Source organism: Elgaria multicarinata, chromosome 2 (genome assembly GCF_023053635.1).
Source record: "Elgaria multicarinata webbii isolate HBS135686 ecotype San Diego chromosome 2, rElgMul1.1.pri, whole genome shotgun sequence".
Taxonomy (NCBI): Eukaryota; Metazoa; Chordata; class Lepidosauria; order Squamata; family Anguidae; genus Elgaria; species Elgaria multicarinata.
Genome location: NC_086172.1, coordinates 134,235,633 through 134,253,056, shown reverse-complemented (window position 1 = coordinate 134,253,056; position 17,424 = coordinate 134,235,633). Strand labels below are relative to the sequence as shown.

At 38.0% G+C, this 17,424-nt stretch overlaps 1 protein-coding gene across 1 annotated transcript in view; it reads right to left on the bottom strand.

The window, feature by feature from the left end:
- Positions 1 to 267: 267 nt before the first annotated feature.
- FMN1 (formin 1) overlaps positions 268 to 17,424 on the bottom strand; it is a 145,923-nt gene continuing 128,766 nt past the window's right edge. The window contains exons 14-17 of the mRNA XM_063117745.1: positions 12,786 to 12,837; positions 10,038 to 10,187; positions 1,919 to 2,003; positions 268 to 627 (exon numbers count right to left, since the gene is read on the bottom strand). Coding sequence (XP_062973815.1) covers positions 583 to 627; positions 1,919 to 2,003; positions 10,038 to 10,187; positions 12,786 to 12,837 — 332 coding nt within the window. The 3' untranslated portion in view covers positions 268 to 582. The remainder of the gene's footprint in view (positions 628 to 1,918; positions 2,004 to 10,037; positions 10,188 to 12,785; positions 12,838 to 17,424) is intronic.

Below are 17,424 nucleotides of genomic sequence, written 5' to 3'. Positions count from 1 at the left end.
TTGTTATTATTTATCTCTCTACATGTGCAAAACAATATTTCTACTCCTATGGCATTGACTGAGTTCCAATAAAAATAATTGTAATAAAATACAGAATATGCTTAATCGCCACTATTTTTTGAGAAGGTAGTTAATCCTTTGGATACCATCACAATCATTTTAAACAGGCATTTACTCAGTAAACCTTGCAGTCTACCAACAGAAAGTGCTTTAAGCTTATATGAACCATTCCACTTCTGTTGCAGCTAACATAGAGCTACACAATCCTGACTTTGCGCTTTTCTACGTTAGTGCATTTTGCATAGAGTACTTCAAATAACTTTTAAGAAAATAACTGCATTAAAGCCACAGAAGGAAGAGTTATTATAAAACCCTTCGCAATTCCCATGTAAACAAACTTCTTAGTATTCCCTCTTCTGTACAAGCCAAGGGATTGAGAAGTCTTTTGTGGATTGTCTGAGGAAGAGAAGAGCAAAGCAAAACTTCATAACATCTAAAATAAGGTGCTCCCTAGGGAATGGGCAGAATGAGGCATCATGCAAGGTATTAAGTCACACTGTCATTATTTTCATGTGTCTTCTTTCAGTTGGTGGTCACACTGGCTTCTTTCTGACGCAGTCTTTCTTTCTGTTGTTTAAGAAAAAAGGAACTTTATTATCATTCTTTTCTTTAATTTTCCATCTGTTCTCAAATTGCAGAGAGTATGTGGTCTAGTAGACTTGAAGAATGGAGCAGTCCGAAACCAGTGTAAACATAAGCTTCTTTTGTTTTCCTTCAGAAAATTAATTCCTGAAGTGCCATACCAAGACAGGAATGGTAAGTTTTACTACAAGCATGTTTAGAATCTTATTCCTAAAGATATGTCTATTGGGTTCAAGAAGAACTTTCAAATTAAGATTAGTAAATATTCCATTTCGATGTGAATGCAAAGAAAAATGTTTGGGGAGGGGGAAATGTATGTAGTTGCAGCAGTAGAAAAAAACTAGAGGCAGAATCTGAAACTGGCTATGGGCAGGGGCTTGGCATTTCCCTTCGTACAAAGTGGGGCAATACAATGGATATTTTTCACTGTCCATGCCAAGAGTTCCCTTGATAACAAAAGAGAATGGAAAAGGCCATGCTTCGGTAGAGAGCTGCATGCACACTTGAATTGTGGGCTGAAGCCAATATCATCCAGATATCCATACATCAATTGCTTTATGCTCTTCTAACACATAATTTAAACCAAACTGATAAATGCCAAGCTCTCTTCCAGTTTCACCTGTATGCTCAACACTTTACACCTGATTGTAGCATGATATATGCACAACTTTTACATTTATTGCTGCTAAATTAGATCCACCTTAATTTGGCTAGCCAGTGTTGGTTGCATCCAAATACGGGAAAAGAATTTTCCATTTGTCTATGCACAAAAAAGATAGCAGCCATACTGGACAGAATCCAGCAAGCCAGGCTTGTTCGTAGATAAACAAGTGCAGGGAAATGCTGAGATAATGTGCTATTAGCTGCGTTTCCAAACTGCTCCTTCCCATTTCACAAAGTGAGGGGATCTTTAGGAACACAATACAGTAAAAACAGTGCCTCGGACTCTTTGGTGTACAGAATGCAACAGGAAAATGGGACACCAATGAGTCAGAGAGCAGCGACAAAACCGAGACAGCTTTTGAGGATTCATTTTCATGCAGCTTATTTTTCCTAGTGCAGGTGTTTGCAGGGACATATTAAACTTAGCACCACAAAACCTTTGTGGCCTACAGTCACTACTCTACTGCAACAACAACAAAAGGATTTGAAGATATGTGTTCTGAGGTCAGAAAAGATATAATAGTTAATTGCTTTTGAATAGACTAAATATGCATGCTACTAGCTATATTTCAAAAAGAACTAGAAATCAGAGTTATCCGAGAGTACATCATACCAGACTGGCAGTGGGATTGATTTTCTTGGTTTCCACTTTCTTTTCTGCTGTTAATTTGCTCACTGATTCTTGAGCCACTTTAAGTCTGAAAGAAAATGCACACAAGAAGTCTTATTACAGCCAAGGAATGGTATATGTTTTGCATATGAAAGCTGCTTCCCAGAACTTTGTGTTTGTGAACATGTATAAATTACAAAGCAAGTGGAAAAACAAAAATCTGAACCAACTCTGAAAGGTGCTTAGGCTATTCAGCTGTAAAGAAATGTAATAAATAAATAAGTGAATAAATAGTAGTACAATCCAATTAGGATTGTACATAAACCATTGTAATGTCTTCTATATAAGACTGCCATTGAAAACAACCCAAAGCTTCCATTTCTGCAGAATGCTGCCATTAACAACTTGATCCATGCCAAATGTTGGGATCACATGACTCCTTAATCAGCTGCACTAGATGCTGGTTATCACTTCTGAAAATCTAAACTGCTTGGGTCCAAGCTGCTTGAAGGGCATGTGAATCTCCCCTGTGAATCCTCCCATGTGAATCTTGGCATTCTTTTAAGACCTCTTCTTCCTGGCCTGTATGTGGAGGTTCTCTGTCTGAAGGCATTAGATCAGCCTTTTCCCCAACCTGGTATCCTCCAGATGTGGTGTCAACTCCCAGCATTCCTGACCTTGGCCATGCTGGCTGGGACTGATGGGATCTGAAGTCCAAAACATCTGGAGGACACCACATTGGGGAAGGCTGGGTTAGATCATCTATGTGTAACTTCACTGGCACCTGAAGATCTGTGTTCTTCAACAAACCTTTATTTTTACTGTTGTTTAAGTTGTTATGTGTTCAGTGGAGACTGGTGTCTATGATTTCAATGGGGCTATGAATCTGCTCTGAGTTTCAGTCAGAACCAGTCAAAACTCAAAATGACCTATCAAAGGTGTTGAACCCAATCCCTAAAATAGGTTCAGTGCCTTGGATAACCCCTTTAGAGTTCTGACTAGTCCTGACTTAAACCCAGAATGGATTCACAGCTCCACTGATATTGGAGCTACCAGCCTTCACGGCATGTGTTCATTCTGTCTCTCTTGGTCTGTGTTTTTAATGTTATTTTAGTGCATTATTGTTATGTACCCATTTATTTTTAATGATTGGATTATCACTCTTCTGTTTTGCTTTGTTTCGCTTCTTATGTTTTGTTAGCCACTGCTGGAGGGGAAAAACAAGCTAAGCATTTTACTATAAATACATATTACCATGTTAAAGTAGTCACAAGGAACCCTGTGATTATCAGATTCCTACCTCCCCCCCAACTTCATTCAAAGCATTTATTGATATTTCCATCAGGGGAGTACCCTAAGCATTGCTTACCAATGCAAACTAGAAAAGCATGCAGAGAGATGAATCAGCAGGGTAAAGCAAGAGGTTTTTTCACTTTGTTGTTCTTGACTGTTCCTATTTCCCATTTCCCATTGTTATGACACCAGGCTCAAAGAATGGTTGTAAAAATTGACAGTGCATAAATCACTAACCACCTGGTGAAGGCCTGAATTCCTTCCCACTCCAAGTGTTATCACTTTTGCCACTGAATTTCTAAAACCTCAAACATGAAAACAATGTATAGATTCCAATTAATGAAACATACAGACACATACACACTCAAAAGAATAAAAAAAATTGAATTGTCTTAGGAATCACATTCAAAATTCCTGTCAATTGACTTCACTCAGCACAATTTGAAAATGTTATAAGGAAAAAATAGCAGCGACAGACCTAGTGAGGCCTATGATTTATCCAGAATCCTGCCATCAACAGCGCCAAATGTAGATGCCTCAGGCCACTGTATCAGCATGTGACAACCTACAGTTCCACAATATCACTTCTGGAGCACATAAGGCTCTTAGTGTTGTGAATTGAGCTGCATCACATTGTTCATACACTGAGAGATACTAGGGAAGGGATGTAGCTCAGTGGCAGAGGTTCCAAGTTCAATTCCCAGCTGATCCAGGTAAATTTCTGTGAACCGCCCAGAGAGCTTCGGCTACTGGGCGGTATAGAAATGGAATAAATAAATAAATAAATAAATAAATAAATAAATAAAATAAGTCAAATAAATCTCCACTGGTAGGGATAGGAAAGAATCCTCCTGAAAACCTGGAGAACCCCTGTCAGTCAGTATGGACAATACTGAACTATAAGGACTAATGGTCTGGCTGAGTATAAGGGAGCTTCCTATGTTCCTGTGCTTGAAAAAGTGTTGTTACCATCTTGGGAAGCAGCACAGCTACAGATACAATGGGGCTGTTCACACAACACGCTAACCCATACTCAGTGAGATATTGAACCATGCAGTGTGCTGTCTGAATCCAGGACATTTTCAACAGGGTGGCTTGTTAACCATGTAGTGTGGCTTGTTAGCCATCCTTCCTGAACAACCCAACAACAAACCATGGGGCTGTTCACACAACATGCTAGCCCATATTTGGTGGTTAAGTTTGGGTTGTTGTTGAATCATGGGATGTTTGTTGAGCCGTGGCTTAATGTGTCATTTAAACCCAGGACATCTTCTGCAGGGTGGCTTGTTAACCACCCTGGACAACTCAACAACATACCATGGGTTCTCAAGGTGGCATGTTCAAGAAAAAGAAGCCACACTGCATGTTTTATGAATACTCCAAACAGAGTTGCATAATAGATAAATCAATACTCAATGACATGTAAGTATAACTGAGGTTACTATCGCCTTTGTGAAAGATTTTGTTTTAATCAAAAACTGTTTTCAAACTCCAGTCTTATTTAGATTTAATAGGGCTGGATCCAAACTAAGTCATGTTTAGAGTATACCTATTTACAAGTTAGTGATGACTTGGTTAAGACTCTGTGATCTCAATGGGCCCACTCTGAGCATAACTAAGTCTGAATCCAACTTGTTGTCTTTAATGATTTAGTACCATCTGCTCATCTTCTAGGAACACTCCATTCCTTATTGGCCTTTTATATCTACACTTTAGCTCCTGTTTGGCCTTTTATATCTACACTTTAGATCCTGTTCAATCCACAGAAGACTATTCCTTCTTAAGTCATATGCTGCCTACCTTTTTATGAACGTTTGGGAAGGTACTGTGAAACCTGAGTTTCATAAAACTGTGAGTGACACAGCTGGTAGCTACTTTCCATTCAAGACATTAGCCATTAATAATTTTTGTATCTTCAGTTGGAATGGAGGAGGCAGGAGGGTATGAATCTTTAGGAATGCAGTTCATTTAAACCATGAAATCTGAACATATGCAATGGGAAACTTTCAAAAGAAGAATTAGGATCACTCATCATGGTGCAAAGAAGGTCAAAATACACTACAGGATAGAAAGGAAAGGCTGCTGGTGTCAGCAATAATATTAGAAAGCTTTTGAACTGTTGTGCATTGCCACACAATATGGAAAATCTCAAAATAGTTAAACCAACAGAAACAAATAGGCTGTTGTATTTTAAAATGTATAAATGATTCCTGATTATTTACTACAGAAGAACAACTAATTGAGTTTCTGGTACATTGTGAAATGAAGATCAATAGACCCTACCATACATAAACAGGTAGATGAAACTGAATGCAAGAACCACAGCAATTTTGGAAAAATACTAATATTTCTTAAGTATACCAATTCAATATAGAAGTTATAATCAGTTTTTTTAAAACAACAACAACCCACCTTTGCCTTTATTAAGCAAAATAGTAATTTTCACCTTTACATGCATAATTTTCACCTAAGCAAGGGTTAAAATGGGGGGGGGGAAACCCACCACTGCTTACTTAACCCCATGGCCTCTTTTCATTCTCAGCACAGAGAGAGGAAAGAATAGGAATTAAGGCATGAAGCGATTTGATATCCAGAAACTGATTACTAGCCACAGACGGCTTCCTTGCTGGCCTAGCAACCAGCAGAACGGGTCTTAAATCAACAAGGGCTATTAAGCGCTTGCTGGCACTATATACTCACCACTTATTACATTCTGTGGTGGCAGTCTGAATTTGTGGGTTCTCTCTATAGAACGTTTTGTGCTATGTTATTTTCATGAGTGTTACTATTTTGCCGAGCTTGTGTATTTCAATAATTATAGATGTATGGATAGTTAAGCTGCAATTAACAGTGGTTAGTTATGTTACCACCCTAATGCTTGCTTTGAATGGTTTCCGATATATTATTCTGGGGGATTTTTATTTTGCGGTGGGGTGGTTACGAGGGAAAGAGCCTTCTCTGTTGTGGCTCTCCAGTCAATGGGATACCCTTCCCAGGGAGGTCTGCCTGGCGACCTCATTGTATACACGAAGAGCTCCATCAGACAAGTGTTTTATTGCATGCTCGTTACTGGACACTCACAGATTTTCGTGGGTCCCTCTCATGATGTCGTGTGCCTCCCGCCCCTTCTACCTTCTTTGCGCAGCAAAACAATACCCCAGTAAGTCTGATTTATTTTTAAAGACAGAAGTTGCCGCTATCTCCTGCTGTGTGCAGGAGAGGCAGTGGGATCAAAAGGGCCCACTAAAAGGGCCATGTGCATGTTGTTTACTTCCTCTTTCAAAAGAGGAAGTAATGAGGGACAAACACATGGGCGAAGAAGTGACGGTAAGCAAACGCAATTTCCCCCTGAATGATGATGCTCTAAGATGCCAGGACAAAACATTCTTCTTCTTCTTCTTCTTCTTATTATTAAATTATAATCTTGCTCTGATTATTAACTTCATGGCAATGTTTTAATAATTTAACATTTTGATATTTTCATGGTTGTCTTTATTGCTCTGGTTGTTATTTTATTGTTTTGTTTTGAATGATTGTAAACTGCTATGAGACCATCTGCCAGTTGGGCAGTATATATATTTAATACATAAATAAATAAAATGTCCAAAATACTGCATGTTACATTCTTGAATATTTAAGGAAGACAGCTGATTCCTCCACAAGAGCTGAGTAAGAAATGGGCATTTATCATGCAAGAAATCTGATGTGGAAAAGCCCTCCTTGATCTGATGGCTGCTTGACTATGTCCGTACTGAAATAAGGGTTGAATAAAAGTCACTACAGATTAAAAATAGGCCCATAAAGTGGTTGTGTAAATTGACCCTAGTATGGTGTCACATCCCTGAGGTACTGAGAATACTTAGTGGCACTGCGAATAAGATAAGAACTGCTTCATTCAAAACTGTTATCCAGCTGAGCAAAATAGCCACGTTATTTTGAAAATGGAATTAAAACTATTCACTATTGGGTACAAATAATATGCTTCTTCTACATCCTTTTCATATATTTATGTCACTGGGGTGATCCAGGAAATTCATCTGAATTGGGTTGTGGTTTGAATGCTAAATGTGTTTATTAGTCACATGTAATGTTTATATCTTTGTGTACCCGCAGATTCCTATATGCAACGCAGATTTTCTCTGGAGGGGAAAATCAGCTATATTACACAGGCAGCTAATTTATTTTCATGGTAGGTTAAGTGTAGGGCAGCATGGTTAAAGTGTTTCCTCTTCTAAAATGTCTGATAAAAATCTAATTAGATTTCTACACTTTTCTTACATTAGAAGTCAAGTAGTTTTCAGACAAAACAAACTCTTGCCACAGAGCCTATTACTTGGTTAAAGCACCATTAAAGCCCTATTTTTCTAAGTCTGTTAAGAGATGTTTCACTGTCCTTTAAATAACCTCAGAATAGTCTATTAGAGTAAAATGTAAATGTTAATGTCTCAAAAGATATTGTACTGGCCCGTGAGAGTGCATGAATATTAATATCAATGTCAATATTAATTATTGATATTGCTTTGTTCTCAGTCTTTTGGCAAGGCTAATTGTCTTCTGTGATGAGCCACACTTCCCATGGCAGGTGTTTTGTGGTGGTGCCCAGTATAGTTTCTCAAATGTTTTGGGCTCATGGTGCCAAAAGTTGCCTACCCCTGCTGTAAAGAAAAGAACAAAAATGATGAGCTATTTTAATAGAGATGGATTTAAGTTTTTCTAATTAATCAAACTGATCTGAACAGATTATTTGTACAAGTGTCTCTCTGTTCAACTTGTATGTATTTTTTTTTAAAAAAAATATTAAGCTTTCTATTGCAAAAGGAAATGTAATATGTCCAGAAAAAGATGCACTGGAACTTTCTTCTTGACACACACTTTTTCTATGTGTAGAGAATATTTCTGGCAAGAGGGGCAGAAAGCAATTGTAAACCTTCCTCTTTTACCCCAGAAGGAAGAAATGGCGCAATCAGTAAACTTTACAGCTTGGTTATGCTCAGTGTATAAACTGTTCTTTTTCCTAGTACACTGAGGTTATTAAACAATATATGATTACACTAAAATCCCCTAAGGAAAAGAACTGCTTTTCAAGACAGTGTGATTGTTTCTTAGTTTTCTAAATGTATTGCTTCCTGGAAATACGATTGGTGAACTGTTAGATACTTGACATCAGCAACTCATTGACTTGATGAATCATATACATTTTGAATCGAAAGTAAACTAAAATTAAAACATCATTAGTAATTAAATACAATTCTCAGCAGAATGATTTGTATATGAAAATAAAATTCATGGCATCCCACTCCTAAGGTCTGCAAGCCTCATTCTACCGAAAAGCACTATTCCAGACTTGGTGTTGCATACACACAATCACCTTCTTTATTCTGGATCAATTAATCTGGAATTCCTCACCACCTCCAATCTCTGCACTCACATTCCCTCATGTGGAATAGAATTGCCATTCTAGTCAAAAACATCTAAACATCCAGTTCTCTTTCATCTCCTTGATGAAGAGCTATATGAAGTTTGTATAAAACTGATTTTGATTATATATGTGTGACTGATCATATTCAACATTCATAGAATCATGGAATAGTAGAGTTGGAAGGGGCCTATAAGGCCATTGAGTCCAACCCCCTGCTCAATGCAGGAGGAAGGAGAAAGAGTAAAAGAGAAAGAGAGAACCACGACCCTGCAATGGGCAGAGATAGAACCATGTATGCATCAGAAAGGCACATTTTAGTTCTGGACAAGTAGATCTACAACAAAATACTGCAGTGCTCTTGTTCAGGGTTCCACCATACTCTCTCCCTTATTCCATTTCCCCTCCCACCTAGTTCTCTGTTCCCTCCTGCAACAGTCAGCCAATATTCTGTGGTCAATGAACATACACTGGCTATTTTGGAAGTGGCCCACCCTCAGGATTTTTCCCCACTAAAGTTTTCTTTTTCTGGGGGTGCACTTTTCCCTCCACCATAGCAAACTTTAGAGTCTCATGAGCCTGATAACATCTTCCTCTTGTGCGTGGATGGTGCTATTTTTGATATGTTAAGAGTGGCACTCAGAGAATTGAGTGTGATAGAAAACAAAAATGAAATGAAACAGAACAAGAGTGCTGGACTGGAAATACCTAGAGTGCAATTCACTTTTTTTTTAATAATAGAATGCTGTAACAGAGCTTTGGCGTACAGTAAAAAAAGCTGTTTATTAAATAATGAGCCCAACATTTCTTTACATTTTTAAACCAAGCTCAGAGGTGAGGCCTTTAAAAAAAGGCTTTAACTAAACCTAATAAAATCAGGAGACGGTGGGAGATGCCGCGGCATGGAGTTTGATGTCCACAGTGGGATACCCAAGAAGCGGTGCTGTAAATTCAGTGTGGGACTTCGACACTGTGCTAAGTGTGGCCTGAATCTCATAGGCTTCCCTTTGATGCAAGTGTAGTATATTAACTGGAAAAAGCATTCACTTTTATTTGTCTGTCCTGTCTGCAACAGCAATATCGCCTCATTTAGGGTAGTCCAACATGAAAATGCAAAGAGAAGCAATCTGTTACAAATTAGCACAGCTCCCCTTTCATTTTACTAGCTAGTAATTGGAAGGGGTTAAGAAAGTGTAATTTATCAGATTATATGTGTTTATCTTTTTGTGGGGACAGCATCCCTTTGGTGAATTTTCCTAGGCACCCTGAGGGAATAATCTTTCCTTGATGTCCATTTGATCTGAAAGAAAACAATGACGCCTGTGAAATATGGGAGTATAATTTGTTGAGTTTGAAAAGGAACAGTTTCCCAGACTTCTAAAAATGGTATTAATGACTTTATTAGAACCTTACCTTTCTTTGGAAATGTTTTTGCTCTCTCGTTTCCAAATGGACTTAAAGTCACTGCAGAACTCGTACCATACCGTGAAAACATAGTTTGGTGTGGTCTCCTTCTCACCAGGCTTTGGCTTTATCCCAAAATACGCCACCATTTCTTCAAAGCTACAGTGTTGGGGAAGGAAAAGACTGTCAACACACAAAACCACTGTGGATGTTCAGGTTCCTTCAGGGCAGATTTCTGACTGAGTAACCCACGGTGGCCATTAACACAGATCTGCTGCAACTTGGAAACTCTACTAGCAATAAATGGAAATATAATGCAGCACTTCCAAAATGTTTCTTTTTTTTTTGGCATGAAAAAAATAATGTTTCTCTCTTGGTAGACACAATATGAACGCACATGCTATATCAACTTTTAATCCTATATCAACTTTGCTGTGTGGTTTTATCCTGGTTGCGCTTTTTATACTGTATTTCGTAATTGTGTTTTAAACTGTTGGGTGTTTTACTGTGGTTTTAATTTTTGTGAACCGCCCAGAGAGCTTCGGCTATTGGGCGGTATAAAAATGTAATAAATAAATAAATAAATAAATAAAATGCTGGGGTGAGGAAAAGACATTTTAGAAAAATCCTGGTTTTCATGCAACTGTTATTTAGCAGAATCCTACTGAACTAGTCTTATTACTAGAATTTCCAATACTTGGAAGCCCCAAATACACTTATGACCCAGGTCCTGTATATGGTATAGAATTCGTTCCCTACAGAGGTTCACTCAACCCTCCTCCTTCTCCAATGTCACTGTCTTCTTGAGACCTTTTAATTTCAGTTGGCATCCCAGTTATGCAATTGTCCAATGGATGCATTTTATGATAAATCTATGTTATATTTTAAATGTGTTCTTAGGCTGACTCTATGGTTATTGTTATTTGCATTTTCTATGTTTATTTTTGTGATTTCAATTTATTTTATTGTGGTGCCATTTTATCCTAGTTTTGGTTTCTATTTTTAAGTAGCCTTTGTCACTTTGAATTTATTTATTTATTTTAGAAAAAAATGATGTGTGTGAGAGTATATGACACCCCCCACACCCAATCTTTGTTCTAATGACAGCTATGATTCTCAGTTTCCACTTCAGAGTCTATAATGCTCAGACTACTAGACCAGACAGCTCTCTTGCCCATTTCTATATTATAGGCTGAATCTGTTCATTCAAAGCAATGGCAACATCACCACAGTTAATATCTAATAGCAAATTTGCAGTATAATACCCTGAAAATAAATTGTTCTATTCGGGGCTGGCACCAAGAGTTGGCATGGCTGGGCACCTGCCAAGACCCAGGACCCAACAGGAATCCAGCTGCGAACACTTGGAGTCCTCTGATCCTTCTCTTTGCTGTTACTCTGTGTTCACCTGTGTCTTATAAGCAAGTAACAGGGATGTGGATAAGGTGCCATCTTCCTCTGGGCGGCTGTAGGGACTGCGCTCCAAAGGGAGAGAGCAAGTGACAACAGCAGCAAGGAAGAGGTAGGGCCACTGAGGTAGGGGATCCACAGAGTGCATCTTGCCCAAAGGCCATCAAAACCAGGAGTTAGCACTGATTCTGTCTCCGGGTCTAAGTAAATTAATAACAGCAGCTACAATCAGGTGGTGTTCTTGCCAGTACTGAAAAATACCAGTTCCATACTATAGACTAAAGCATTCTTGAAATATATTATAGAGGGTTTCTCAATAAAATAGAGAACGATGAAACTATAATGTTAAAATATGTTATCATCTATGCATCTGAAATCTGAGTGCACACACATCTGTGAAGAAGAATTGGTGTTTGAACTGATGTTTGAATAAATAACCTGTCATTCCTTAACTTAACAGCAGTTAAGTTATATGTCCTGGTATACAAAAATCCAAAGGGTTTGAGGGGTTATGTTTCTTAAACTGCAGCATTTCATGCTATATAAGCAAATCACTTTTGAAACTGAATAATTTCAGAAGCCATTTGGAATGGCATGGTGGTCATCTATTCAAAGTAAAAATAAATCCCACTGGGCATATCCGAGTAGTTCACTGGAACCAAGTTATCGTTTTCATTTTTAAATTAGATCTAAGAACAATGTGGCACATCCTAACCTTGTAACTTCCTTGATAGATTGTGACTTTTTAGTCTAAAATGGAACTACAAAATTTAATCAGAAGCCCTTTTGTAGAAAGAAATTGCTAGTCATGTGGTAAAATGGTTCCTGGACCATGCCATTCCGAGTGCAGGTGAGTGATTGCATGACTGATTGCTCCACCCTGTTAAAAAAGACCCATAAACACCACCCCTCCTTGCTCACAGAAAGATAGGTGTTAAAGAGAAATACTCCAAGTCTAACTTTCCTAAAATCCCAGCATTCTGTGTGTTTGATTATATTTTTAATCAAACATGCAACACCACCACCAGAATCCAGAATCCAGAATTCTGGATTCTGAAGTAGAACACTATGAGCTCCAGCTATTGGGCGGTATAGAAATGTAATAAATAAATAAATAAGAACAGTTTTACTACATAATGAGCTGTTTGGTTTAGAGAGACTGCATTTGAAAGCTTGTTTATGAAAATCCAGGATAATTATTTGAAAATGTTGGAAGCATGAGTATGTATATGACATAAAGAATCCTATTTTATTTAACAACATTTAACTTATTTAAATACATTTAAAGATGAAATAGGATCTTTTGATAATTATAATACACAATGTTAATGAAATAGGAAAGCTTACCCCTTCTGTATATTCTCTAAATGACTTTCCTCCATCTTATGTTCTTCTACAGCTACAAATAAACAACATTAAAATGTATTTTAGAAATGCATTTCAAGGTTCTGTTTTGTTTTTACATTTTACATTTCTCATACTGAAGTGCACTATTTTAGTGGGCTTATTTGTGTATTGCAATATAAAATACACAAAATGTACACTGTGTAATTATGCAGAACTTGTGGTCACCATAGGGAGAAGAGCTGATACTCTCACTCCAGATCAGTGTTCTGAAAATGTGCTGGAATTGTGGAACTGGGGTAGAACTTCACCCAAGAAATGTTTGTACAAACATTCCATGAACTCTAAACTCAACTGGAAGCACATGCAGCTCTCAGGATGGGTACTACTTGTGAGAAGGGGTGCTATATAGGAAACAGAAAACTATTATTCCAGCTGCGTTGCAAAAGCATCTCATTTACACTGAGGACATGCATGGTCATCTATTTCCCTGCTCTCGATTTAGCAACTGCATGCTGAAAAAAAACAGCACACCAAGACAGCAAAACAGGTACCTTCTTGTGAGCTCCTCATGGTTTCCTGCTGTGTGGACTGAATGCTTGTCCTACACATGTTACTATATGTGATGTGAACAGGAGGATAGGTTAGTATGACACAGTATGACATAGAGTCACTGTTGCTTAATGCATGTCTGCCCCATTTCCAAACCAGTGTATAAGTCTTCCCTTCATTATAGATGCTCTACTTTTTTCCTAAACCCAAGAATTCCAGTTCCTTTAAGAAGCATAGAACCTGAATTTAGGATCTGATCTTCAGGAATCCTGGAAAGGAAGACATTTATTTTCCACTGTAAGCCCAATGTGGGGCTGTTTTAAAAGGCCAAAACTATGGTTCCCAATGGAATTTCAAGATGCTGCTCTTCTCATGCTAGAATGGACAAATATGCTGATGCAACAGAGATATTTCCCAGGACCAGTGGTATCATACAAAGATCCATCAGTTCCTGACAAGGGACATAACCCATCTCTCCAGACAGTCTGGCATCCGACCAGGAGAGAAAGTTCTGCTCTCTTATCCACTCTAGCCAAAAGCGCGCATACACACACACACACACACACACACACAGGGAAATCTCTTCTGGAACTTTTAACATAATATACCCTCCAGAGTGGATAGGAGGGGGTTATAGGAAGTCGTAATTGAATCTTAAAAAGCATTTCTTTTGCATGGAATGTATGTTATTAATACAACTTAGTTAAAGAATTATTAGCGCATGAGAGTGGAAGCTGTTATAATTTTTTTTGAGTTTTATCCATATCACATTACTGACAATTATGTAGCCATCACACAAAATGAAAAGTCACACACAAATGATTTTAAGAGGAAAAACTATGTTTGTATTGATAATACTAATAATACTTTGTTTAGATAGAAAATGACTGAATACACATTCCATATTAGCGATATTAATCAGTTGCAACAAAAACAGACGAGACAGGTGGCATCTTAAAGACTTGACAAATTAATTGAATATATTAATTTGACTGAAATAAATGCATAAACCATTTATTGAATGGTACCCTTTAAAATGAGGGATTCTCTTCAAAGTGGGGAAGCAGTTCTGTTCATGTCTCACTTGGCACACATTCCCACAACTGTGAAGCTATTGGATGCTTGTGAGCTCCATGTGCACATAGGGACATAGTGCATGCAAAATAACTTTTAATTATACAAGCTGATAAAAACAACTTTAGGGAACCTTAATTAAGCAGAAAATAAACTCCGTAGTGCACAAATAAGATAGGCTTGGATCCAAATATATATTGCATAAGCAGAAAGGCTTATGCTTGTGCAAAGTAGCCCTGTTGAATTCTCCCAATTTCCCCATCACATTTTATTTATTTATTTATTTTTGAATTTATATTCCGCCTTTTTTTTCCTCCAAGGAACCAAGGCAGCATACATAATTCTCCTCCTCCTCTCCATTTTATCCTCACAACAGCAACCCTGTGAGGTAGGTTGGGCTAAGAGTCTGTGACTGGTCCAAAGGCACTCAGTGGGTTTCCACAGCTGAGTGGGGACTAGAATCTGGATCTCCCAACTCCCAGTCCAAAACTCTAGCCGCTACGCCACAGTGGCTCACCACATTAAGTCCTCTTCAATATCACACACCATTACAGATGGTTCCTTGAACCTCAGGAGTGGCTTTTGGGAGAGGACAGTGGGCTGTAGTTGTGGGGAAGAGCCAGGAAAGCCCTGTTATGTGAGTCAAGTTCCACTTGCCAATCTCCACATCCAGCCCACTATATTTAAACTGATTTCATTTAGATAAATGCACTAAGATTTAGCAAATTTTCATTCTAATATCTTGTTAACTATTATTAATAGCAATCATGTATCTTTATGGCTCAAGTAAGTTTTTGTTTGCTTTGTTCTACCTTCTTTCCCTCTAGATTTTTGCATATTTTGGATCTTTCCATTTTATTAACAGGACTGAAAATATATCCTAAACCTTCAAAATAACCATTAAACCCATTCAAGCCTGCCCAGGTCCTAAGATCTTTGGGAAAGGTTTAGACAAAGAGAGAGACTTACTTCTGAGTAAACACATACAGAACTAACTTTTACTAGTGTGGTCACTCAGAAGCTTTTTTTAAAGTCTAAAACAGTAAACTGGAAAGAACTGGTCTGCAACCCTATGCTTACTTATGAAGTCTTACTTCTGTTTACTCAGAAGTAAGTCTCTCTCGGTTCAATGGGGTTTACTCAAAGGTAAGCATGCATCGGATTTTAGTATGACTTGGATGTAACTGCATTTGAAATCAGTGGGATTTACTCTTGAGTAAGGGAACAGCAGATCTCTATTTTATGAACTGGAGATGCACAGCTTCGCATGATCAAAGTAAATGAAAATTGATCCTTCACAATTGCAAACAGGTGGACTTTTGCACTGGTGGACTATCAGGAAACGGGTTTAAGGAGGAAAAAATTAAAATTCCTAAAAAATCAAGAAATGAACTGATCTGATTCAAACTTGGCATGGCTAAAGCCCTCCTTAATAGCTATCACCATGCCAAGTTTGATTTCTATCTTTAAAAAGTATGCAGATGCAAGCATTTTTGTTAATTTCCATTTTAAAAATTCCTTAAAATCAAGATATGAATAGATCTGATTCAAACTTGGCATGGCTAAAGCCCTCCTTAACAGCTATCACCATGCCAAGTTTGATTTCTATCTTTAAAAAGTATGCAGATGCAAGCATTTTTGTTAATTTCCATTTTAAAAATTCCTTAAAATCAAGATATGAATAGATCTGATTCAAACTTGGCATGGCTAAAGCCCTCCTTAACAGCTATCACCATGCCAAGTTTGATTTCTATCTTTAAAAAGTATGCAGATGCAAGCATTTTGGTTACCTTGGAGCAAAGGAGGGGACCTGACCACCTTTACAAAAGAAATTAGTTAAAATGATTGTTTCATCTGCCCACCCTTTGAAATGAGCAAAACAAACTTCACTCCTGCTCCCCAGTAAACCTTTCCCAAGCCAAGGGACAGCAACAGTCTTGGCCCATGCACTCCCTCCTGCTTCCTACAAACGGCCTTCCTTCTTTGGAGTCTGTTTAATATAATCTTAGGGGAAAGTATAATATGTTGTTTTATTTGGCAGAAGTAAAGAAATATTTTTTTAAAATAAAAAAATTAACTGCAGGGGAAAGGAGAACATGGGGGGGGGGCGGGGGAGGCAGGAGATTTCATGGACAGAGTAGTGCTCCAAGTGAAAAGATACATGAGCTGAAGGAGTGCAACAATGCACAGATGTGAAAGTGTTCAACTTGCTAAGGAAATGGAGGGGGAAACCATGGATGAAAACCAGATTTAAAAAGTTGGTGCAATGGAGCTGAGTAAGAATTGTGGTTTTGGTGACTTGAAAGAGTTTCAGATCAGGGACAGAATTATCTGTGGTATCAGAGATAAAGTTGTTAGAGAGAAGTTGCTACATGGTGAAGATTTGTTCCTGGACAAAGCTCTTCAGATCTGCAGGGCCTCAGAAACTTTGAAAGCACAAGCCAAAGATCTGAATTCAGCTGAAGGTGTTCTCCATGCTTTGATTGTGAAGGAATACAGTGTAAGAAAGCCCATTTAAAGTGGAAATACATTCTTCCCAAGCAGATGTGAGAAGAGTAATACAAAAGAGACAAGCATGCGAAAACTGTGGAATGTCACATGGTCCTAAACAGTGTAGTACATTCGGGAAAACTCTGTTTTAACTGTGAGAAGCATTATCATTTTTCAAGATGTTGCCAAGTCAAAGCACAAAGAAGTCAGGTGCACACTGTAGATGATACTTTAGATCAGGACTTAATATTGATGTAGCAGAACCAAGAAAGACTGTTGAAAGGGACTGGATCTTCTCAGTGGAGGTAAATAAGACATTTATCCCATTTAAACTGGGCAGTGGTACTAAAGTTAATATTTTATTTGAAAAGGGTTATAAAAGTCTGTTAATAAGACCAAAAGTGGGATCAACAAATATCAAAGTTACAGGTTATAAAGGAACACATATCCCAGTATTGGGGAGATGTATTGCTAGTGTCAGGTACAAAGATGCCATATATAAGCATCTGTTCCTTATTGTACCCAA